This window comes from Symphalangus syndactylus, chromosome 7, assembly GCF_028878055.3.
Source record: "Symphalangus syndactylus isolate Jambi chromosome 7, NHGRI_mSymSyn1-v2.1_pri, whole genome shotgun sequence".
Lineage (NCBI taxonomy): Eukaryota > Metazoa > Chordata > Mammalia > Primates > Hylobatidae > Symphalangus > Symphalangus syndactylus.
The window spans coordinates 14,461,586-14,486,805 of NC_072429.2; the positions used below are offsets into that span (position 1 = coordinate 14,461,586).

At 42.5% G+C, this 25,220-nt stretch overlaps 1 protein-coding gene, 1 non-coding gene and 1 pseudogene across 6 annotated transcripts in view; all 3 read left to right on the forward strand.

The window, feature by feature from the left end:
* Positions 1-25,220, forward strand: part of UBTD2 (ubiquitin domain containing 2) — a 77,345-nt gene that overhangs the window by 15,067 nt on the left and 37,058 nt on the right. The window contains exon 1 of one of the 5 annotated variants that reach the window (XM_055285240.2): positions 3,495-3,843. The exons of 3 other annotated variants lie outside the window; for them this stretch is intronic. Coding sequence is in view for 1 of the 2 variants with exons in the window: in XM_063642637.1 (XP_063498707.1) it covers positions 17,505-17,520 (16 nt within the window). In the remaining variant the exon portion in view is untranslated. Of the gene's footprint in view, positions 1-3,494; positions 3,844-17,489; positions 17,521-25,220 lie in introns of those variants that run through there. One more of the 5 variants, XM_063642637.1, reaches the window with a different exon arrangement.
* LOC129486010 (Krueppel-like factor 3) lies at positions 14,312-17,397 on the forward strand (annotated as a pseudogene).
* LOC129487073 (small nucleolar RNA SNORA57) lies at positions 17,768-17,912 on the forward strand. Its single transcript, XR_008659199.1, has one exon. It is a non-coding gene; the product is annotated as a small nucleolar RNA SNORA57 (small nucleolar RNA).

The window sequence follows — 25,220 nt, forward strand, 5'->3', positions numbered from 1 at the left end:
GCTGGGATTACAGGCGTGCACAACCACGCCCAACTAATTTTTTGTATTTTTAGTAGAGACGGAGTTTTACCATGTTGGCCAGGCTGGTCTCGAACTCCTGACCTCGTGATCTGCCTGCCTCAGCCTCCCAAAGTGCTGGGATTACAGGCATGAGCCATTGTGCCTGGCCTACCCTGACTCTTAAAGAAAAAAAAATGTGTTTAACTTTTTTGTTTGTTTTACATTCACATGTATATGTTTGTTACAGAATCAGTCTGTGTCTCTTAGGTCCCAATTTTCTGGCATATGGAAAGAGTTTGGTCTAAGATTCTTCAGACCGCTTGGGTTTTAATCTTGTTATGAGAAGAGGCCTCCATTAGCTGTGTTCGACTCAATTTCTTTCATGGTTGAAAGGAGTGGATGGATTAGACCATCTTTACCAAGGTTACATCTAATTCTTTTTTTCAAACTTTTAATTTTTGTAAAATTATTTTGAGACAGGGCCTCACTCTGTTGCCCAGACTGGAGTGCAGTGGTGCAGTCTCGGCTCACTGCAACCTCCACCTCCCGGGCTCAAGTAATTCTCCTGCCTCAGCCTCCCAAGGAGCTAGGATTACAGGCGCACACCACTACTGCCTGGCTAATTTTTGTATTTTTAGTAGAGATGGGGTTTCACCGTGTCAGCTAGGCTGGTCTTCAGCTCCTAACCTCAAATGATCCACCTGCCTTGGCCTCCTAAAGTGCTGGGATTACAGGCATGAGCCACCCCGCCCCGCCCAAACTTTTTAAATGACAATTTTCAAACATACTGAAAAGCTGGAAGACTCCAGTACAGAAACCCTTGAACGCCTGTCACCTATATTAAACAAATGATATTTTGTCATATTTATCTATCTTTTTTGGTATATATTCCTTTGTATATCTTTTTTTGCACTTAACTGTTTGAAAGTGAATGTAGACATCATGACACTTCAAAGTGAACCTCTTAAAAGTAAAGTTGTTCCCCTACATAACCACAGTACCATTATCACTTCATGTCCTCTGAGATCTAGTCCATAGTCCAGATCCCTTAATTGTCCTCAAAATGTCTTTTATAACTGGGTTTTTTCCCCCCAAATTAGATCTTATCAGCATTTAGACATTGCATTTGTCACTTCAATCTTTTAAAATCCAGAACTACTAGCCGGGCGCGGTGGCTCAAGCCTGTAATCCCAGCACTTTGGGAGGCCGAGGCGGGCGGATCACGAGGTCAGGAGATCGAGACCATCCTGGCTAACACGGTGAAACCCCGTCTCTACTAAAAATACAAAAAATTAGCTGGGCGTGGTGGCGGGCGCCTGTAATCCCAGCTACTCAGGAGGCTGAGGCAGGAGAATGGCGTGAACCCGAGAGGTGGAGCTTGCAGTGAGCCTAGATCGTGCCAGTGCACTCCAGCCTGGGGGACAGAGAAAGACTCCGTCTCAAAAAAAAAAAAAAAAAAAAAAAAAAATCCAGAACTACTCCTCCTGTTCTTCCCTATGACATTCTCTTTTTTTAAGATGGAGTCTCACTCTTGTTGCCCAGGCTGGAGTGCAGTGGCATGATCTCTGCTCACTGCAACCTCTGCCTCCTGAGTTCAAGCAATTCTTCTGCCTCAGCCTCCCGAGTAGCTGGGGAATACAGGTGCGCACCACCATGCCTGGCTAATTTGTATATTTTTTGGTAGAGGTGGGGTTTTACTGTGTTGGCCAGGCTGGTCTTTAACTCCTGACCTTAAGTGATCTGCTGTGCCCGGCCGACATTGACTTTTTGAAGAGTCTTGTAGAATGTACCACAATCTGGATTTGTCTGAATGTGGCCTTGTATCATTTAATGTGTGCTGTAGCATCTGTTTTCCCTGGAAATTAGGTAGATTTAATGCTACAGAAGATGGTTGAACTGTTTTCCAGGCTACAGTAGATCCACACTCTTCCCACTTCTCTTTTTCTACATTCCAACTAGGATAATCTTTCATTATTGACCAACTCAGCCTTTTTCTCATTTTTCTACCCAGAAATAACCCTGCCATTTTCTGAACTTCTTAGTACTATTCTTATAGTACTTATCCTCCCCACTCTACTTATAAAAAAAATCTTCTATCATGGCTATTTTTATACATTACTTATCTTCGCACAATGTAAGCTGCATTGGACCTGGGGCAGAGACTGGTTCTCTCATAATGCTTTAGGCTCAATTATCATTTGTGTGGAACACATCTTTGACTTTATAATAGCATTGGAGAGAAAATAATATGCTCTTAATAGAAGCCTTTCTTAGTTCTAGAACAGGAGCCTTGTTAAATAGGACCATATAGTATAATGAAAAGATCTGGGAGTCAGAAGAACCCTTGAGTGCTAGTTCCACTCATCTTCCATTTCTTTATGACCTTAAATAAGTCAGTTGACTTCCCAGCTTTCGCTTTTAAGTATGTTAGATGAGATAAGTAGATTCAGACATTAACATGGAATCTTCTTTTTTTTTAAATCTGACATTGAACACTAACATAGCCTCAGCATTTGATTTCTTTATATTTTATTTTGATGGTATGGAATCAGTAAAGTCCTGGTACACAAAAAAATTTTTAAACATGATTTAGAGTCTCATAAAGTTCTGTAGGAGATTTTAAGTTTGAATCACCAACATCATCAGCTGTACTCAGAAATTAAATACATCATGTCAAGCAGTGTTATGACTTAAGTAATGTTTTCTCCGAGTATTGTTTATTTACTTTGTGTTGATGAGAGCGTATACTGAGCAGATGCATCTGAGCTTGCTGTGACATTTAGTGGAACCTAGACATCCATGTACTGTGTTAATGTGCTCACTTGTACAGTTTTGTGGGACTGGATGTGTACCTGCCTGTATTAACAAAAGACACCATGCAGACCTGTGGTTCTCCCAGTCAGTAACACATTTGTAGGAAGTTTCCTAAATTTCATATATGCGTAAAGATGGCAAGAGAAGCTTCATTCCAATGCCTTTACAATCATCTTGACCTGGTGGTGTAAGCTAACGTGTCTCATGATGTTCTTCATATTAGAAACTTAACATTTGTGGAACGTTTTATTGTAGTTCTTAAAAATAGCAAAAATATGTTTTACAGAGTAATCTCGGTTGTGTTTATGGATCTCTGAAGCAGGTATTTCTTTTCTCTTGGGTTCTTTGGAACCAGTTTTTAAAATCATATGGTAAGATCCTAGGAAGAACTTTTTTTTTTTTTTTTTTTTTTAAGAGAGGCTCTCTGTTACCTAGTGGAGTGCAGTGATGTGATCAAAGTTCACTGCAGTCTCAAACTCCTGGGCGGTCAAGCAATCCTCCTGCCTCAGGCAGCCTCTAGGGTAGCTAGGATTATAGGCGCACACCACTGCACCTGGCTGATTTCTACATTTTTTTGTGTAGATGGTGTCTTGCTTTGTTGCCCAGGCTGACCTTGAAGTCCTGGCTTCAAGTGATCTGCCCTGCCTGGGCCTCCCAAAGTGTTGGGATCACAGACATGAGCTACTGCAGCCAGCCAACTTTTGGCTGCTTAATGTACTGTAAGTGAAGTTGTTCGTTTGTGATGTGAACCTTACCTCTTAGTCCATTTGAAGCTGGAAATGCAACTTAGCACTATTAGGCTTACTCTCCCTATCTCTCACCTGACATTACTTTTCTCCTTCCTCTCTTGGGCATAAAATATTGCATCTCTTCACCTCCAGTTGGAGCAGACTTATGTTTAACCGTAGGAAATTCAGACAGGAAGTACTTCATGGAAAAGGGGCCAGTCGATGAGATGTGTTTGACAGTTCGGCTGTGGCTTGTGAAGTAGGAACCAGAATAGATGGCATGCCAAGAAGGACCTGGCAGGTAAAGTCTGGTGCCTGCTCTGCTGTGTTTTTAAAAATCTGACTGTTGCTTATGAAGAATGGATTAGATTCAGATGAAACAAGTGGAATGCCGATGCAGTCTTTACATCTAGTGACTCACACACAGCTTCTTTCCATTTTAGGGCTTTCGTGCTGTTCCCTTTACCTGGAATCTGAACAATGTATGGTGCTGGCCGGGTGTGGTGGCTCACGCCTGTAATCCCAGCACTTTGGGAGGCTGAGGCGGGTGGATCACCTGAGGTCAGGAGTTCAAGACCAGCCTGGCTAACATGGTGAAACCCCATCTCTACTAAAAATACAAAAATTAGCTGGGCATGGTGGCACACACCTGTAATCCCAGCTACTCGAGAGGCTGAGGCAGGAGAATTGCTTGAACCCAGGAGGCAGAGGTTGCAGTGAGCCGAGATTGTGCCACTGCACTCCAGCCTGGGTGACAGAGCAAGACTGTCTCAAAAAAAAAAAACAAACAAACAAAAAAATGGGTGGTGTTTTTTATTACAGTTCTTAAAACTAGCATGCGCCTCCCACTTGCTTTAAAAAAAAATTGCTTTTAGAAATTATTTGTTTACTTATATGCTTCCCATCTTCCCCCAGAATATTGTAAGCACTGTGAGGGCAAGGATTTTGTCTGATTTGTTCTTTACTATATCCTTAGTATCTGGTATAGTGCCTAGTACATCTGCAATAAATAGTTGTTGCTTGAGTAAATAAGTGAAATGATGAATAGACAGTGTGGCTCTTTTATCATTTGGAGAATGAAAAGTTTACTACTTGGTGGCCAGGTACAGTGGCTCACGCCTGTAATCCCAGCACTTTGGGAGGCTGAGGCAGGTGGATCACGAGGTCAGGAGATCGAGACCATCCTGGCTAACACAGTGAAACCCCGTCTCTACTAAAAATACAAAAAATTTGCGAGGCGTGGTGGCGGGCACCTGTGGTCCCAGCTACTCAGGAGGCTGAGGCAGGAGAATGGCATGAACCCAGGGGGTGGAGCTTTCAGTGAGCCGAGATCGTGCCACTGCACTCCAGCCTGGGTGACAGAGTGAGACTCTGTCTCAAAAAAAAAAAGAAAAGAAAAAAAAAGTTTACTACTCGGCTTTACTTATTTCTTTTGGGTTTTGGGTGAAATTATCTTATTACTGACTGGTTCCTTAGTTGTACAGAAGCCTATTATCTTTAGAGAGACTCTTCACAGTAATTAACTCAGATTCTTAATTTGCCTGGTGAAAGGAGGCAGTGATCTTATTTGCTTGTTAAGAGCTTCCTACTTATTTTGTGTTTGTGTATTTTATTCTGTCATCCTTAGCAAACCTAGTGGTGACTTGACTTGCTTTGGAGGTGAACAGAGGGTTAATTGCATGTATAGCCTATTCAGCCCAGTGGAATTAGGTTGCCCTTGGGCTGATCTGTGCTTATGTTGAATGAAGCAGAAATTCAGGCTTCATGTGCAGCCTATACTGAGTGCTGTATAAATAGGAAGTAATGACAACAACTTTTAAGAATTCTCTGAATTTTTTTGTTTTGTTTTCATTCATTTGTTTGTTTGTTTGTTTTTTGAGATGGGGTCCCCCTCTGTCTCCCAGGCTGGAGTGCAGTGGCACAACCACAGCTCACTGCAGCCTTGACCTCCTGGGCTCAAGCCATCTTCTCACCTCAGCCTTCTGAGTGGCTGGGACTATAGGCACATGCCACTATGCCAGGTTAATTTTTTTATTTTTTGTAGAGATGGGAGTCTCACCATTTTGCGCAGTTTGGTCTCTAACTCCTGGGCTCAGGTGATCCTCTTGTCTTGGCCTCCCAAAGCGGATTACAGGCCTGAGCCACCGTGTGTGCCCAGCCCCTTGGGTGGTTTTGTTTTAATTTTTTAATTTTTTTTTTTTTTTTTGAGACGGAATCTTGCTCTGTCGCCCAGGCTGGAGTGCACTGGCGCTATCTCGGCTCACTGCAACCTCTGCTTCCTGGGTTCAAGTGATTATCCTGTCTCAGCCTCCCGAGTAGCTGGGATTACTGGCGCCACCATACCTGGCTATTTTTTTGTAGTTTTAGTAGAGACGGGGTTTCACCATTAGCCAGGCTGGTCTTGAACTTCTGACCTCAAGTAATCCGCCTGCCTCAGCCTCCCAAAGTGCTGGGATTACAAGTGTGAGCCACCACACCTGGCTGGGTTGTTTTATTTTAAGCAGACATTTTAGAGGATGCTGGAGGAGGAGAAGAACAATCTGAGGACAAGTTATTGCTGGTACTGGTTTTTAGAATACTTATCGAGGCTGCAGTGAGCTGTAATTGAGCCACTGCATTTCAGCCTGGGTGATGGCAAGACCCTGTTTCAAAAAAAACAAAAGTAAATAAAATACTAAAAACTAATTTTATTTCGGGGGTCAGAACTATTCATCCTTTATCTTTTTATTTGAAACCACATTTCACCATATAAAAATTAGAGCCCAGGTGTGTTGTTGCACACCTGTAGTCTTAGCTACTCTGGAGGCTGAAGCGGGAGGAGTGCTTGAGCCCAGCCTGGGCAACATAGCAAGATTCCATCTCAAAAAAATTACACACACACACACACACAGGCGCGTGCATCGTATCTTGGGGGGAATTTATTACTCAAGTTTTTTTTTTTTTTTTTTTTTGAGACGGAGTCTTGCTCTGTCGCCCGGGCTGGAGTGCAGTGGCGCGATCTCGGCTCACTGCAAGCTCCACGTCCTGGGTCCACCCCATTCTCCTGCCTCAGCCTCCCAAGTAGCTGGGACCACAGGTGCCCGCCACCATGCCCGGCTAATTTTTTGTATTTTTAGTAGAGACGGGGTTTCACCATGTTAGCCTGGATGGTCTCGATCTCCTGACCTCGTGATCCGCCCGCCTCAAGCCTCCCAAAGTGCTGGGATTACAGGTGTGAGCTACCGCGCCTGGCCCCTACTCAAGTTTTTAAATATAACTTTATAAAACATACAATTTAAACTTTATAACATATGTTCATGCCTTTATATTGCATGCTTTGTATTAAGAGATGTTTAGTAATACAGATATATTTCACAACTTTTGTCCTATTTTAACTTAAGAAAGTCTCCCTTCCCAACTCTTGTTATTTTCACAACAAATGTACCCAGAATACACCTAGTGACACACTTGAACTTGTATGTAAGTATCTCAACAGTGATTTATAAGCAGTGGGTACATAATAAAATACTAGTTGAGGCCGGGTACTGTGGCTCGCACCTGTAATCCTAGCACTTTGGGAGGCCGAGGTAAGCAGATTGCTTGAGCTCAGGAGTTCAAGACCAGCCTGGGCAACATGGCGAAACCCTGTCTGTACAAAAAAAATTGGCTGGGTGTGGTGGTGCGCACCTGTAGTCCCAGCGACTTGGGGGGCTGAGGTGGGAGGATTGCTCGCCCGGAGGTCGTGGCTGCAGTGAGCCACCAAGATCATACCACTGCACTCCACTCTAGGCGACAGAGCGAGACCCTGTCTCAAAAAAAAAAAAAAAAAAACTAGTTGAATGTGTATGAGTGTATCTTATTGAAGTTATTAATAGCTTTTCAGTTGTTTAAGCTTCACAAATACAATTCATAGACATGAAAAGAACTGTGATTGTTAACGATACTTTTTTTTGAGATGAGTCTTGCTCTGTCACCCAGGCTGGAGGGCAGTGGCGTGATCTTGGCCTACTGCAACCTCTGCCTCCCGGGTTCAAGCGATTCTCCTACCTCAGCCTCCCAAGTAGCTGGGACTACAGGCACGTGCCACCACGCCTGGCTAATTTTTTTTGTATTCTCAGTAGAGATAGGGTTTTGCCTTGTTGGTGAGGCTGGTCTCGAACTCCTGACCTCAAGTGATCTGTCTACCTCGGCCTCCCAAAGTGCTGGGATTAGAGATGTGAGCCACCATGCCTGGCTGTTGATAGATTTTATTGTACATTTTTATTTTTGAAGGATCTTCATATACGTTTTCTTGATTTGTTTATTTATTTATTTTTATTTATTTATTTTTTTTAGATGGATCTCTCTCTGTCACCCAGGCTGGAATGCAGTGGCACGATCTCAGCTTGCTGCACCCTCTGCCTCCCGGGTTCAAGTGGTTCTTCTCTCTCAGCCTCCCAAGTAGCTGGGATTACAGGTGTGTGCCACCATGCCCAGCTAATTTTTGTATTTTTAGTAGAGATGGGGTTTCACCATGTTGGCCAGGCTGGTCTCGAACTCCTCACCTCAAGTGATCCAACTGCCTCGGCCTCCCAAAGTGCTGGGATTATAGGTGTGAGCCACCGCTCCCGGCCACATTTTCTTGATTCTTAAAAATACCCTTTGACTTTAATGAAGACTGATGTTAATATTGCCATCTTATAGTGGAGGAAACCGAGGCACAGGGTCTCAGTTCTGATTTTGATCTGAAAGAGAAATAAAAAGAGTAGCCAAAACTGTAAGCTTTGTTTTCTGCTGTCTAGTTCAGTATTCTCTCCACAGATGGTGGGGGTTTTTGGTTGGCTTTTCTTTCCTTGCAGTAAAAGTGTATGTGAGTGAGGCTGGGTGTGGTGGGTCATGCTTGTAATCCCAGCACTCTGGGAGGCAGAGGTAGGCGGATCACTTGAGGCCAGGAGTTCGAGACCAGCTGGCCAACATGGCGAAACCTGTCTCTGTTAAAAGTACAAAATTAGCTGGATGTGGAGGCGCATGCCTGTAATCCCAGCTACTAAGGAGGCTAAGGCATGAGAATCACTTGAATCTGGAAGGCAGAGGTTGCAGTGAGCCGAGATCGTGCCACTGCACTCCAGCCTGGGCAACAGAGAGAGACTCCGTCTCAAAAAAAAAAAAAAAAATGTATATGAGTGGTTTCGTTCATGACAGTAAACAGTTATTATCTAACTGGATCAAGTAGAAAAAAGGCATAATCCTGCTCATCTTTCCTTGTGCCCCTTTACTTGGTTATATTCTTTCTCATTACCTTTGCCTTCTATCCCAGACTGAATGTTTTCAGCTTAAAACTCCATTCAAACTTGACTTGAATTTAGCAGTTGAACTGTGTGAAGAAGGAAGTGTCATTGAAGTACAAGAAAGGAAGGCATCGTTTAATCTGTAGAAAGATAAATAAAGTTTTTTAGGCCTGTGCTCTTCAATCACTTAGTGGAGTATTGGAAAATCTATCTCAGTTATAAAGTGGTGCTTGTCCCAAGGGGTAAGTTGAAGGAGATTACATGAAAGTGTTCTCTCTGCACTTAGAATATCAGCATGTAGTCATTTGGGGTCACCTTCTGGTTTTATAGTTGATAAAGGGAGCAGAGACATTCTTGCTTCCTAAAGCGTCTCACTTAGAAGTGGAGGAGGGGGAACCTGCAGTGGTCCTGTAATACAGAGTTTCATTATCATAGCTTGTCCTTTTTCTCGTAGTCACCCATTTCTGTCTTGGGCAGTTACCTGGATAATAATTTTAACTTGATGGTGATTCAAGAGCTTTTAAGGCTTTGATCATTGTTGTATTGCTAAACATTAACACATAGGGCCTGTTTAACAAACCCTTACTTTCACTGCTCTGGGTTTGCGATGGCTGCATCATGTCACAGAGATGCTCTTCCTAAATGAATCCAGGGTAGTTCATATTCTCTTTAAATTCTCATAATTTTGAAGTTAAAAGTTGAGATGTGCCACAACATATAGCAAGTAGGACACAGTGAAAAGGAACTTTAGAAACAATACAATGATACCCAGTACTTCTGGAATGGATATCGAGTGAGACAATCTGTAACAAGAGCTCTGGGAATGGGAAGAATTGCTTATCTGTTATTGAATGAAATGACATGTAATAGTCTTGGAAGCAAGGAGACTATCTTTCTGCATTGTATCAATTGTAGGGTAGGAACAGGTTATTGTGGGTGTTTGTATTTTTGTTTTTTATATTTTAATACTAAATTTGCTGACTAGAACTTATGATATACCTTGCATAAGGCAAGCACGTAAGTGAAAAAATAACCCTTTTTCTATAACAAGCAATCCTTAAGCATTTTAAGAGGGAATAATCAATAGGAACAGAACTTATACTTCAATGGTAAAGATAGGTTTTTCAGCTGGGGACAAGGATGGATACTGAAAGTCTTATCTGTAGGAAGTTTCACAATTGCTCGAAGAGGGAGGGAAGAAGTTTTCAGATAAAACATTAAGAGAGAGTAGAGTAAAGAAAATTAAGATGTGTTAATAGAATAAAATTCAGTTTCCACCAATAAATACTTCTGATTTAATAATAAGTAGAAAGTATAAAATACATTGGCAGGTTAATTTTTGCAGCAGAATCTCAGGGAAATATAAAATTTTAATGAATAGGAAAATACTGATTAATGATGTCTTTGCATTTGCTCTTTTTTTTGTGGGGGGGACAGCGGGGAGGGTGTGGGGGGCAGATAGAGTTTTACTCTGTCGCCCAGGCTGTAGTGCAGTGGCACGATCTTGGCTCACTGCAACCTATGCTTCCTGGGTTCAAGCGATTCTCCTGCCTCAGCCTCCCGAGTAGCTGGGATTGCAGGTGCTTGCCATCATGCTCAGCTAATTTTTGTATTTACAGTAGAGGCTGATTTTGCTATGTTGGCCAGGCTGGTATCGAACTCCTGACCTCAAGTGATCCACCCACCTCGGCCTCCCAAAGTGTTGAGATTACAGGCGTGAGCCACCACGCCTGGCCCATTTACTGTTGACACAGTCCAAAAGCTTATTCTGACCTTGCTAAACTAAATCAATACCTTGTGAAGTTCAGATTGGAACACTTAAAAGATCACTTTTGCCTTCTAGGTAACAGAAAAATTAAAACTTTAATTTCCTCCCCACCTCCCTGCCGCCCCCACACACACATACATTTATGTGGTGTATACACTACATATACACATACAACATATATACATGGAGTATATATGTTTTTTATTATATTAATATATAGTCTCGTCTCTCTTTTATGAGAATGTGTTGAAGACTACTCCTTTCTTACTATAATTATAGTCATTTTTAAAACCCTCAACAGGGCTGGGCGTGATGGCTCACTCCTATAATCCCAGCACTTTGGGAGGCTGAGGCGGGCAGATCTCGAGGTCAGGAGTTCAAGACCAGCCTGGCCAAAGTAGTGAAACCCCGTCTCTACTAAAAAATACAAAAATTAGCCAGGCATGGTGGCGGGTACCTGTAGTCCCAGCTACTGGGGAGGCTGAGGCAGGAGAATCGCTTGAACCCAGGAGTCGGAGGTTGCAGTGAGCCAAGATGGTACCACTGCACTCCAGCCTGGGCGACATAACGAGACTCTGTCTCAAAAAAACGAAACAAAAACCCTCAACAAACTAGCCATTAAAGGAACATACCTCAAAATCATAAGAGCCATGTATGACAAACCCACAGCCAACATCATACTGAATGGGTAAAAGCTGGAAACATTACCCTTGAGAACCAGAACAAAACAAGGATGCCCACTCTTAACACTCCTATTCAGCATAGTTCTGGAAGTCCTAGCCAGAGCAATCAGGTAAGAGAAAGAAATAAAAGGTATCCTAAGAGGAAGAGAGGGAGTCAAACTCTGTCTTTGCAGATTATATGATTCTATACCTAGAAAACCCCCTTGTCTGCCCAAAAGCTCCTAGATCGGAAACTTTAGCAAAGTTTCTGGATACGAAATCACTGTACAAAATCAGTAGCATTTCTATACACAGTAACATCCAAGCTGAGAGCTAAATCAAGAATACAATTCTATTAACAGTAGCTACAGAAAGAATAGAATACCTAGGAAAACAGCTAACCCAGGAAGTGAAAGATCTCTGCAACAAGAATTACAAAACACTGCTGAAGGAAATCAGAGGACATAAACAAATGCTCATGGAGAGGAAGAATCAATATTGTTAAAATGGGCATACAGCCCAAAGCAATTTACAGATTGGATGCACTCCTGTCAAACTACCAATAACATTTTTCACAGAATTTGAAAACACTATTCTAAAATTCATATGGAACCAAAAAGCCAAAACAATCCTAAGCAAAAACAAGAAAGCATCACACTACCTGACCTCAGCTATACTTCAAGGCTACAGTAACCAAAACAGCATGGTACTGGTACAAAAACAGACATATAGAACAATGGAATGCATTAGATAACCCAGAAATAAAGTCACACACCTACAATCATCTGATCTTCAACAAAGTAAGCAGTGGGGAAAGGACTCCGTATTGAATAAATGGTCCTGGGATAACTGGCTAGCCACATGCAGAAGATTGAAACTGGACCCCTTATTTTCGCCATCTACAAAAGTCAACTCAGGATGGATTGAAGACTTAAATGTAAAATTTTAAAAACCGTAGAAGAAAACCTAGGAAATACCATTCTGGACATAGGCCCTGGCAAAGTTTTTATGATGAAGATTGCAAAAGCAATTCAACAGAAATAAAAATTGACAAGCTCTTAGTAAACTAAGAGCTTCTGCACAGCAAAAGAAACTATCAATAAAGTAAACAGACAACCTACACAATGGGAGAAAATATTTGCAAACTCTGTCCAACAAAGGTCTAAAAGCCTGAATTGATAAGAAACTTAACAAAAACCAAACAACCCCATTAAAAAATGGGCAAAGGACATGAATAGACACTTCTCAAAACAAGACATTCCTGTGGCTAACAAGTATATGAAAAAATGTTCAACATCACTCATCATTAGAGAAATGTAAATCATGGCTTTTTTGGTTTTCTTGTGTTTTTAAAAAATGTAAATCAGAACCACAATGAGATACTATCACACCACTCAGGATGACTATTGTTAAAAAGTCAAAAAATAACAGATGTGATGAGGTTGTGGAGAAAAGGGAATGCTGATGGGAATGGTATATTAGTTCAGCCACTATGGGAGGCAGTTTGGAGGTTTCTCAAAGAACTTAAAACAGAACTACTGTTCGACCCAGGAATCCCATTACTGGGTATATACCCAAAGGAATATAAATTGTTCTGCCATAAAGACTCATACGTGTGGATGTTTATCATAACACCATTCCCAATAGCAAAGACATGGAATCGACGTGGACTGGATAAAGAAAATGTGGTATGTATACACCATGGAATACTTACACAGCTATAAAAAGGAGGTCATGTCCTTTGCAGCAACATGGATGCAGCTGGAGGCCATTATCCTAGGTGAATTAACACAGAAACAGAAAAGCAAATACTACATGTTCTCACTAATAAGTGGGAGCTAAACATTGAGTACACTTAGACACAAGGAAACAGTAGTCACAGGGCCCTTCTTGAGGACGGAGGATGGGAGGAGGGTGAGGATCATAAAACTGCTTACTGGGTACTGTGCTTGCTATACCTGGGTGACATAATAATTTGTACTCCAAACCCCAGTGACATTCAATTTACCCACGTAACCTGCACATATACCTCCGAACCTAAAAGTTGGAAGAAGAAAAGAAAAAGCATTCATCAAGAAGGAAAAAAGTTATAATCATTTTTAGAACTTATAGAAACTGTTTTTTGAGGTGGAGTCTTGCTCCTGGCGCCTAGACTGGAGTGCAGTGGTGCAATCTCAGCTCACTGCAACCACCTTCCGGGTTCAAGCGATTCTCCTGCCTCAGCCTCCCAAGTAGCAGGGATTACAGGTGTCTGCCACCACGCCTGGCTAATTTTTGGATTTTTAGGAGAGACGGGGTTTCACCATGTTGTCCAGGCTGGTCTTGAATTCCTGACCGCAGGTGATCTGCCCACCTTGGCCTCCCAAAGTGCTAGGATTATAGGCGTGAACCACCTCGCCTGGCTGCTTTTAGAAACTTTTTGTGAAAAAAAATCAGAAAAATATCAAAAAGTATATTTACCAGCCTGGACAACATAGCAAAACCACATCTCTAAAAAAAAAAAAAAATGGGCATGGTGGCATGTACCTGTAGTCCTAGCTACTTGGGAGACTAAGAAAGGAATATCACTTGAGACTGCAGTGAGCCCTGATGGTGCCACTGAATTCCAGCCTAGGCAACAGAGCAAGACCCGGTCTCCAAAAAAAAAAAAGTATAAGAAAAAATAAACCACATTTATCCTGCCACCTAACATAAACATTTTTAGGTATGACCTTTTAGACTCAAGGTGTGTGTGTGTTGGGGGCAGGTGTTGGGAGTACACGTTCAGAGAAATTTAAAGTGCTTAATGAGGTTATCACAGCTATGACTTAATAGAGTGACTTTACTGGTGTTCTGGTTTGGGAATGTAACAGGAATGTCATTGTTAGCTTTTCATTATAGGATGGATTCTCAGTATTTTTTTGACCTTGCTATCCATCTTTTTTTTTTTTTTTCTCTCTTTTGAAACAGAGTTTGGCTTTTATTGCCCAGGCTGGAATGCAGTGGTGTGATCTCGGCTCGCTGCAACGTTCACCTCCTGGGTTCAAGCGATTCTCCTGCCTCAGCCTCCCAAGTAGCTGGGATTACAGGTACCCGCCACCACACCCAGCTAATTTTCGTATTTTCAGTAGAGATGGGGTTTCACCGTGTTGGTCAGCTGGTCTCGAACTCCTGACCTCAGGTGATCCATCTGCCTCTGCTTCCCAAAGTGGTGGGATTGCAGGCGTGAGCCACTGCGCCCAGCCCCTTTCCATCTATCTTAAAAGTTAAGAATTCAGCCCTGACTCTCCCACCCTGGGTCCCAGCCTCTTCTTACCCCGCCAGCCCCAGGGGGCTTGCTGAGCAAGCGGTATGACTGCCTGGAGTTGGTGCCAGGAGCCAGAGGGGAGCTGTGCAGTAGCCGGGCCCCAGCTGGAGCGCAGGGAGAGCACCTGCTGCACGTGCACCCGTCCTTGTCCCCTGCCGCCAACGCCACCTGGAACCCTGACATTACTGAGCTTGGGGGCCTCCAGGCAGCCCGGATCTGGGCCTTTATTTCTCGTCGGCGGCGTCCCTGACCGCACCTCTCAAAGCCAAACATGAGAGCACCCTAGAAGGTTTAAAAGAATGCTCATATTTGACCCAGTTCCTGTTAAGCAAGAGGCCCATGGACCCTGTCTCAGTGTCATACTCATCTAATTACATGGAATCCATGAAGCCGACAAGTATGGGGTCATCTACTCCACACAATTGCCTGATAAGTTCTTTCAGACCCTAGAAGGCCTGTTGCACGAAATACAGATGGAGCCAATGGACTTCATGGTGAGCAAGCAGAGTTCACCTCCTTTTGCTGGGAATTCGCACTCCTCTCTGAAGTTCCTATCCTCACACCAGACAGCCTCGCCTGGATTGAGCCTGCCTTCTTCCAGCCCACCAATGAAAGTACTCATCCCCTTCTCCAGGCTAGCAACCCTTTGACATGCCACTTGTCCATGCCGCTGGTGGTGGCAGCTGCCCTCTCCTGGCACAGAATACGGAGCCTGGGGATCTTGCTGGTCATCCAGCCGTTGGTGGTGCAGCCCATCCCCCCTACGTACGTGAGTCACCTCCAGCAGCCTCTCATGGTCTCCTTGAGGAGGAGGAGGAAGAGGTCTTCCATGAAGGAGATGAAAAATTCCAGTAGTAGCATGCAAGTACCTGTTATTGAATCACAAGAAAATCCTGTATCAGAAAAAAATTAAAATAGAACCTGGGATCGAACCACAGAGGACGGATTATCCTGAAGAAATGTCACCCCCCCTTAATGAACTCAGCGTCCCCCCCGCAAGCATTGTTGCAAGAGAATCACCCTTTGGTCATCGTGCAGCCTGGGAAGAGACCTTTACCTGTGGAATCCCCAGATACTCAAAGGAAGTGGAGGATACACAGATGTGATTATGATGGATACAACAAAGTGTACACTAAAAGCTCCCACTTGAAAGCACACAGAAGACCACACACTGAAAAACCCTACAAATGTACGTGGGAAGGATGCACATGGACGTTTGCTCAGTCTGATGAACTAAAAAGACATTTAGGAAAACATACTGGAATCAAACCTTTACAGTGTCCGGACTGTAACCGTAGCTTTTCCCATCCCAACCATTTTGCCTTCCATAGGAAAAGCCACATGGAGGCCAGGTGCAGTGGCTCACGCCTGTAATCCCAACGCTTTGGGAGGCCAAGGCTGGGAGATCAGAGGTCAGGGGTTCAAGACCAGCCTGACCAACATGGTGAAACCCCGTCTCTACTAAAAATACAAAAATTAACCGGGCGTGGTGGCACTCCCCTGTAATCCCAGCTACTTGGGAGGCTGAGGCAGGAGAATCCCTTGAACCCGGGAGGCAGAGGTTGTAGTGAGCCAAGATTGCGCCACTGCACTCCAGCCTGGGCGACAGAGCGAGACTGTCTCAAAAGAAAAAGAAAAAAGGAATGCTAGTTTGAATGCCTCTGTGTCCTGCCTCCCATTATCTAAAACATTTTAATTTGATGCAGCCAGTCTGAATCTCTGAACTTATATTATCCAAAACTTCCATATGGTCAGTAGATAATGTCTAATCCTCCCTCTCCTTACCACAGGTCAGACCTAAAGAATGAGAACACTTTTTTTTTCCTGGGGTTGCTAAGCAAACCCTTCTTATAGATACATTTGATGTAATAAGAACAAGGAAACATGTAAACTAACATAACCAGTTGTCAGTTGTCCATGTATTCCTCGAAAGAATGTCGGAGTAAATTTATTAGAAATAAAAATAATTCGTTGGGTTGGGGCCGTGCACGGTGGCTCATGCCTGTAAACCCAGCAGTTTGGGAGGCCAGGGGAGGAGGATCATGAAGTCAACAGATCAAGACTATCCTGGCCAAAAAGGTGAAACCCCATCTCTACTAAAAATACAAAAATTAGCTGGGTGTGGTGGCGCGTGCTTGTAGTCCCAGCTACTTGGGAGGCTGAGGCAGAGGAATTTCTTGAACCCAGGAGGTGGAGGTTGCAGTGAGTGGAGATCGCGCCACTGCACTACAGCCTGGCAACAGAGTGAGACTCCGTCTCAAAAAAAAAAAAAATTCATAGAGTTGATATTGACAATATCAGTTTTGTCCATTGATTTGTGAGATTTATATCTCAGGACTTAATTTGATGAAATACAGTATAGAGCAAAAGGAATACCTAGCTAATAATGGGCAAGTTTCTCAAAGCTTTTATGAGCATAGTTTGCAAGAATATAGTATTTCTTTCTTACTCTTTCTGAACATTGCACTTAAGTAAGCTAAAAAGAAAGCTTAGAATTTTGTAATAATGGTAGTCATAGATAAAATTTAAAAATAGTAAATGACCAGGCACAGTGGCTCACACCTGTAATCCCAGCACTTTGGGATCCTGAGGCAGTAGGGTCACTTGAGCCCAGGAGTTTGAGTCTGCACTGAGCTATGGTGGTGCCACTGCACTCCAGCCTGGGTGATAGAATGAGACCTTATCTCAAAAAACAAAACCAAAAAGGATTAAGTGACATCTTAAGATATTTCTGCCTTTACCCATGAATCTAACCCCAAGAGAATACAGTTCCTAGTAGTTTTTTTCTGTTTGTGTAAAAATATCTTTTTCTTTATAACTGGATAGAATTTAACATGTTAGTCCCAGTTCTGCTTTATTGATTTCATAGCAAAATCTTGCACAAGCCAAAATACCAATATGTTTTATGGTTTTATTTAACCTACTTTTTGATTCTTGTCCATTCTTGAAAGCAAGAGGGCTTTGACTGCAAAAACCCATTAAAGGAGAAGGACTTGACAAATGAGTACAACTTCAGGTAAAGTATGTTTATACACATTTTTGCCAGGCTCTTAACATTAGAATTTCTCAAGCAGAGGAAACTTCAGATTGAAGAGGAAGACCACCTTGAAGAAAGAGTCCTTTGTACTCCTAGTTTATTTCTTAGGAAACAATTAGCCCTTCGCTTGATCGTGGTCTCAGGACAGGCAGCAATAGGCTTTTGATAATTGATGTATGCCGCCTAGGAATTATTTTGTTGTTTGGTCACTAAAGGTCAATGCCACCCTCTCTTTCTTTGCAGGGACCAGGTATGTATGTTCCCTATTATGTCTGGAGGCAGAGGGAAAGGGCTTCAGTCCCCTGGGAATCATGTCTTTGGTGCCGGTGGTTTCCTGTCTGCCAATTCTATCCTCAAGCACTGGGACACAAAGGGAAAAAAAAAGGCCAACTTCTGTGCCATCCTAAGTATGGGTTCACATCTTTGAAATTTTATGGAGCCTTAAAACCTCTCAAATGGGTTGATAATGCAGTTTCACTTTGGGAGGGTAGGTGAAAATCCAGATCCGTGTTAAACATTTATTCAAGTAACTCCTAAAGCCAGGAGGCAGAATAGTCCTGGTTAAGAACATGAACTTCGGAGTCAGTGTTGGTTTGAATCCCTGTTACACTATTTAGTTCTATGATCTTTGAGAAATAGTTACTTCTTCTAATTCAGTGTACATTTGTGTGTTGTTTTCTTTGTGACAGGCACTGTTCTAATTGTTTGAGAAATATTACCTTATTAAATCTTTATAACAATCCTATGAAACAGATATTATTGTCATCTCTCTCATCTTCCTCTCCATCCCACCTCTACCCCAGGTAATTGACATCTTTATTTGCAAAGTCAATTATACCCTATACTTCAGGAACCATCTGTATTCTGAATTTTACTTTCACCAGTTTTATACTTTGAGATGTTTTGTGTTTCTCACTGACATCCTTTCTTTCAGCTTCAAGAATTACCTTTAGCATTTCTTGTAAGACAGGTCTGGTAATGAAGAACTCACTTAGCTTTTGTATAGGAAACCCTTTTGTCTTTCCTTCATTCTGAAGAACAGCTTTGCTGGTTATGGTATTCTTGGTTGCCATTTTTTTTTTCATTGCACTTTGAACATACCCACTGTCTCTGGGCGTGAAGGTTTCTGCTGAGAAATCTGCTGCTAGCCATATTGGAAGTCCCTTATATGTTATTTGCTGCTTTTCTCATGCTGCTTTCAGGATCTTCTCTTTGTCTCTGATTTTTTTTTTTTTTTTTTTGGACAGTTTGATTATAATGTCTTGGGGCAGTGTTGTTTGGATTGAACATGATTGGACACTGTAGATTTTTCTGTATGTGGAACTGTTTGATTATATTTCTGGCAGGAACCCATCTGATCTCTAAATACTTTAGTGGCTATTTTTTTTTTCTTTTTTTTTTTTTGAGACAGGCTCACTCTGTCGCCCAGGCTGGAGTGCAGTGGCGCGATCTCGGCCCACTGCAAGCTCCGCCTCCCGGGTTCAGGCCATTCTCCTGCCTTAGCCTCCCAAGTAGGTGGGACTACAGGCACCTGCAACCACGCCCAGCCAATTTTTTTTTTTTTTGTATTTTTAGTAGAGACGGGGTTTCACTGTGTTAGCCAGGATGAGCTCGATTTCCTGACCTCGTGATCCACCCACCTCGGCCTCCCAAAGTGCTGCGATTACAGGCGTGAGCCACCGTGCCCAGCCTTTAGTGGCTGTTTTCTAAGAACAAGGACTTTATCTTTCTTTTCTTCCTTTTACTTTCTCTCTCTCTTTTTTTTTTTTTTTTTTTTTGAGACAGGGTCTCGCTCTGTCACCCAGGCTGGAGTGTAGTAGTACGATCACAGCTCACTGCAGCCTCGACCTCCCTGAGCTCAGTTGATCCACCCACCTCAGCCTCCTGAGTAGCTGGTACTACAGGTGCATGCCACCATGCCTGGCTAATTTTTTATTTTTTGTAGAGACAGGGTTTTACCATGTTGTCCAGGCTGGAAGGACGTTATCTTTCATGAGCACAATATAATTATCAAAATCAGGAAGGTGGATATTGACATAATGCTAATATCTACTGTATAGGCCTTATTCACAATTCACTGTTATCTCCATTAATAGTCAAAGTTATCCAGGATCATGCATTGTTTAGTTATATCCCCTTAGTTTGCTTTGCTCTGAAACAGTTCCTAAGACTTTTTTGTCTTCTCATGATGTTGGCATTTTGAGGACAGGCCAGTTATTTTACACATGTCTATAAATTTGAATGCTTAGATTCCTCATTACACAGGAATATTACAGAAGTAAATTGTGTCCTCAGTGCAGCATATCAGGAGTCACAAAATGTCTGTTTTCCCATTATTGGTGATGTTAACTTTGATCATGTAGGGCGACTGCCAACTTTCTTCACTGTAAAGTTAACTATTTTTCCTAATGCAAATGATAAGTATTTTATGGGAAGATTTGAGCCTATGTAATTTTTTTTTTTTTTTTTTTTTTTTTGAGATGGAGTTTCACTCTTATTGCCCAGGCTGGAGTGCAGTGGCACGATCTTGGCTCACTGCAACCTCCGCCTACCAGGTTCAAGCAATTCTCCTGCCTCGGCCTCCCAAGTAGCTGGGATTACAGGCACCCACCACCATGCCCGGATAATGTTTGTATTTTTAGTAGAGACGAGGTTTCATCACGTTCGACAGGCTGGTGTCAAACTCCTGACCTCAGATGATCCACCCACCTTGGCCTCCTAATCTTAGAAGGGAAACCTTTCAGTGTTTCTTCATTGAGTATGACATTACATGTAGGTTTTCAATAAAGACTATTATGTTGAGGAAGTTTTCTTCTATTCCAGTTTTATGAAAAAGTATTTTGTCTGATATTTTTCTGCATTAATTGAGAAGATCATGTGGGTTCCCCCTTAATTCTATTAATGTGACGTATTACATATCTTCTTATGGCCTTGCAGTTTTGAGAAAAATCTCACTTAATTGTGATATATAATCTTTATGCATTTAGATTTAGTTTCTGGTATTAATAATTTGCCGAGGATTTTTGCATATGCTATTTTGACCAGGCTGGGCTGAAACTAGTGATCCTCCCATCTCAGCCTCCCAAGTATCTGGGGCTATGAGGGTGTGCACCACTGTGCATGGGTTTTGCATATATCTTAAGGGATATTGCTCTGTAGTTTTCTTGCGTTGTCTTTGTCTGGCTTTAGTATTAGGGTAATGTTGGCCTCATAGAATGAGTTAGGAAGTGTTCTTTCTATTTTTTGGAAGAGATTGAGAAGGATTGCTATTCTTTTTTTTTCCTGAGACGGAGTCTCGCTCTGTCACCTAGGCTGGAGTGCAGTGGTGTGATCTTGACTCACTGCAACCTCCTCCTGGGTTCAAGCGATTCTCCTGCCTCAGCCTCCCGAGTAGCTGGGATTACAGGCACACGCCACCATGCTCAGCTGATTTTTTGTATTTTTAGTAGAGATGGGGTTTCACCATGTTGGCCAGGCTGGTCTTGAACTCCTGACCGCAACTGATACACCCGCCTCGGCCTTCCAAAGTGCTGGGATTACAGGTGTGAGCCACTGCACCCGGCCCCACTATTAATTCTATAAGATTGGTAATAGTAGCCCCACTTTCATTTCTAATTTTAGTTATTTGTGCCTTCTTGTTTTTTCTTAATCTAGCTAAAAGTCTTTCTATTTTGTTGAATCTCTACTGTTTTTCTATTCTGTTTTATTTGTCTCTGCTCTAATTTTTTTTTCCCCCCCGAGACAGGGCCTCTCTCTGTGACCCAGGCTGGAGTGCAGTGGTTGCAATCATGGCTCCCTGCAGCCCCACCTCCCAGGCTCAACTGATCTTCCAGCCTCAGCCATCTGAGTATCTGGGATTCCAGGCACATGCCACCACACCCAACTAATCTTTTTAATTAATTTATTTTTTTTGAGACAGGATCTTGCTCTGTCACCTAGGCTGGAATACAGTGGTGCATTCTCAGCTCACTGGAGCCTCCACCTCTCAGGTTTAAGTGATTCTCATGCCTCGGCCATCTGAGTGTCTGGGATTACAGGCAGGCATCATCAGACCTGGCTAATTTTTGTGGGGTTTTTTTTTTTTTTAGACGAAGTCTCGCTCTGTCGCCCAGGCTGGAATGCAGTGGTGCGATCTTGGCTCACTGCAACCTTCGCCTCCTGGGTTCAAGCAATTCTTCTGCCTCAGCCTCCTGAGTAGCTGGGACTACGGGGGCGTGCCACCACACCCAGCTAATTTTTGTATTTTTAGTGGAGATGGGGTTTCACCATATTGCCCAGGCTGGTCTTGGATTCCTGACTCCGTGATCTGCCCGCCTTGGCCTCCCAAAGTGCTAAGATTATAGGCATGAGCCACCCCATCCAGCCTCTGCTGTAGTCTTTATGTTCTTTTACTTTTGGGTTTTGTCTGTTCTTTTTTGGTTCCTTGAGGCATGAAGTTAGGTTATTCATTGAGATTGTTCTTCCCTTTTAATGTGACTGTTTACATTTGTAAATTTTCCTCTGAGCATTGCTTTCACTGCATCTCATAAGTTTTTGTATGTTTTGTGTTCACTTCTATTCATCTCATTGTGTTTTCTCATTTTCTTTGTAATTTCCTTTTTGATCCATTCATTGTATGAGTGTATTAGTTTTTTTATATTTGTGAATTTTCCAGTTTTCCTTATTTCTAGCTTTATTCCATGTAATCATAGAAGATAACTTTGTATGATTTCAGTCTTTTAAAGTTTATTGAGACTTGTTTTGTGGTCTAACATATAGTCTATCCTAGAGAATTTCTATGCGTTTTTAAGAAGAATGTGTATTCTGCTCCTTTTGGGTAGAATGTTCTTTATGTCAGTTAAGTCTAGTTGGTTTATAGTGTTCAAGTCTCCTGTTTCCTTATCACTATTCTGTCTATATGTTTCATACATTATTGAAAATAGGATATTGAGGTTTCCAAGTATTGTTTGTAGAACTGTATCTCCCTTCAATTCTGTGCTTGCTTCATATATTCTGGGGTTCTGTCGTATATAATTGTTATGTCTTTCTGATGAATTGACTCTTTACATCTCTTAGTAAAAATGTTTGTCTTAAAGTCTATTTTATTGTTTACAAATATAGCCACTGTAGTCCTCTTGTTTTTGGTGGTGGTGGTGGTTTTTTGTTTGTTTATTTGAGAAAGTGTTGCTCAGGTTGGAGTGCAGTGGTGTGATCATAGTTTTACTTTGACCTCCTGAGCTCAAGAGATCTTCCCCCCACGGCCTCCCAGAGTGCTGGGATTACAGGTGTGAGCCATTACACCCGGTCTGTTTCTTCTGTAATTCTCTCAGTTTTTGCTTGATGTCTGTTATTAGGTACATACTTAATATTGCCATGTCTTCTTGGTGAATTGACTTTTTTACTGTTATCATTTATCTCTGGAGCTGTTCCTAGGTTCTGAAGTCTACTTTGTCTGATGCTAGTGTAGCCACTTAAACTTTCTTTTGATTAGTCTTTGCATGATTCTGTTTATCATCCTGTAATGCTAGTTATCATCCTTTTACTTCTACCTTCTCTGTGTTAACATACTTACAGGGATTTCTTATAGATAGCATGTAGTCGAATCTTTAAAACTGCAATCTCGGGCCGGATGCCATGGCTCATGCTTGTAATCCCAGCACTTTGGGAGGCCAAGGCAGGCGGATCATGGGGTCAGGAGTTCGAGACCAGCCTGACCAACATGGTGAAACCCTGTCTCTACTAAAAATACAAAAATTAGCAGGGTATAGTGGTGCAATCCCAGCTACTTGGGAGGCTGAGACAGGAGAATGGCTTGAATCTGGAAGGCAGAGGTTGCAGTGAGCCAAGATCAAGCCGTTAGACTCCAGCCTGGACAACAGAGCAAGACTCTGTGCCAAAAAAAAAAAAAGCAATCTCGGCCGGGTGTGGTGGCTCACACCTGTAATCCCAGCACTTTAGGAGGCCAAGGCGGATGGATCACTTAAGGACAGGAGTTCGAGACCAGCCTGGCCAACATGGGGAAACCCTGTCTCTACCAAAAATACAAAAATTAGCCAGGCATGGTGGCACTCGCCTGTAGTCCCAGCTTTTGGGAGGCTGAGGCAGGAGAACTGCTTGGACCTGGGAGGTGGAGGTTGCAGTGAGCCAAGATCGTACCACTGCACTGCAGCCTGGGCGATGGAGTGAACTCCATCTCAAAAAAAAAAAAAAAACAATCTCACAATGTGTTTCTTTTTTAAATTGGTTTAGACCATATAGTGACTGATATGATTGGATTTAGGTCTGACATTGTATTACGTGTTTTCTGTTTGTTCCCTCTGGTTTTTGTTCCTTTGCTTTCTGTTTTCTGCCTTCATTTGGATTGTTTAAATGTTTCTTTTTTTATTTTATTTATTGAGAAATAGAAAATAGATTTTCTATTTTTCATTGATAAAATTTGTATTTGGCTCTTGATTAGCGTTTCAGTTTCTCTGCTAAAAACGTTCATTTGTTTCAAGAGAGTTCCCTTTCCTCTCCCACCCCACCGTGGAACATGGTTATAATAACTGCTTTGAAGTCTTTGATAATTTCAACATCTGGATCATCTCAGATTTTCCATTTGCTGATTGTCTTTTCCTTTGAAAATTGGTCACATATTTCTGGCTCTTTGTATGTTGAGTAATTTTGGATTACATCCTGGACATTTTGAATATTATGTGAGAATCTGTTTCCTCATAAAAATCTGGAGAACTTTGATTTTGTTTTGTTTTAGCAGGCAATCAACCCTGCTAGGTTCAGCCGGCATGTTCTGCCTCTCCTTTTGTTGCTAGTGGTTCTGATGTCAGTTCACTTTTCAGAGCCTTTGCTTTGTGCACAGCACATGCACCATTTAGGTTACTATGGGGCTAGAGTGGTGGTTTGTATCAGAATTCATTTTTCTTTTTTGAGTCAGTGTCTTACTGTGTCACCCAGACTAGAGTGCAATGGTGTGATCTCTGCTCACTGCAGCCTCTGCCTCCAGGGTTCAAACGATTCTCCTGCCTCACCCCAGTAGCTGGGATTACAGGCATGCGCCACCATGCGGGGCTAATTTTTGTATTTTTAGTAGAGGTGAAGTTTCACCATGTTGCCCAGGCTGCTCTCGAACTCCTGAGCTCAAGCAGTCCGCCTGTCTTGGCCTCCCAAACAGAATTTATTTCTCAGAGAGCCATGGCTGTATTGTTTTGGGACTGTTCCATGCATGCACAGGTTAGAGGTGAATGTGGAACTTGGGTCAGTTCAAACACAGAATTTTAGGGTATTCTCTTCTTTAGCTGTTTCTGCTCTGCAGTTTCCCCCGTGATCTCCATTACCAAGGAGATCTTTTATCTGCCTTGTGGCTAGAAAGACAAGCTCCTCTCAGAGTTGTTACTGCCAGCACTGCCAGGTGGTTCCATGTAACTGGAACTGCCTTTGTGGTAAAGTGGCAATAATAAAGTGGTAAAATGCAAAGGGAGAAAAAAATATTTTCCTCATATTCCACAGTACCCTTTTTCTTGGTTTGTCTAGAATAGATTTTCTTATTGAGTTTTATGTGTCCACTCTACCACCACTATTGCTAGGAACTTTTAAAAGACTACAAAAACAGGTTGGGCCCAGTGGCTCATGCCTGTAATCCCAGTACTTTGAGAGGCCAACGTGGGCGGATCACCTGAGGTCAGGAGTTCATAGACCAGCCTGGC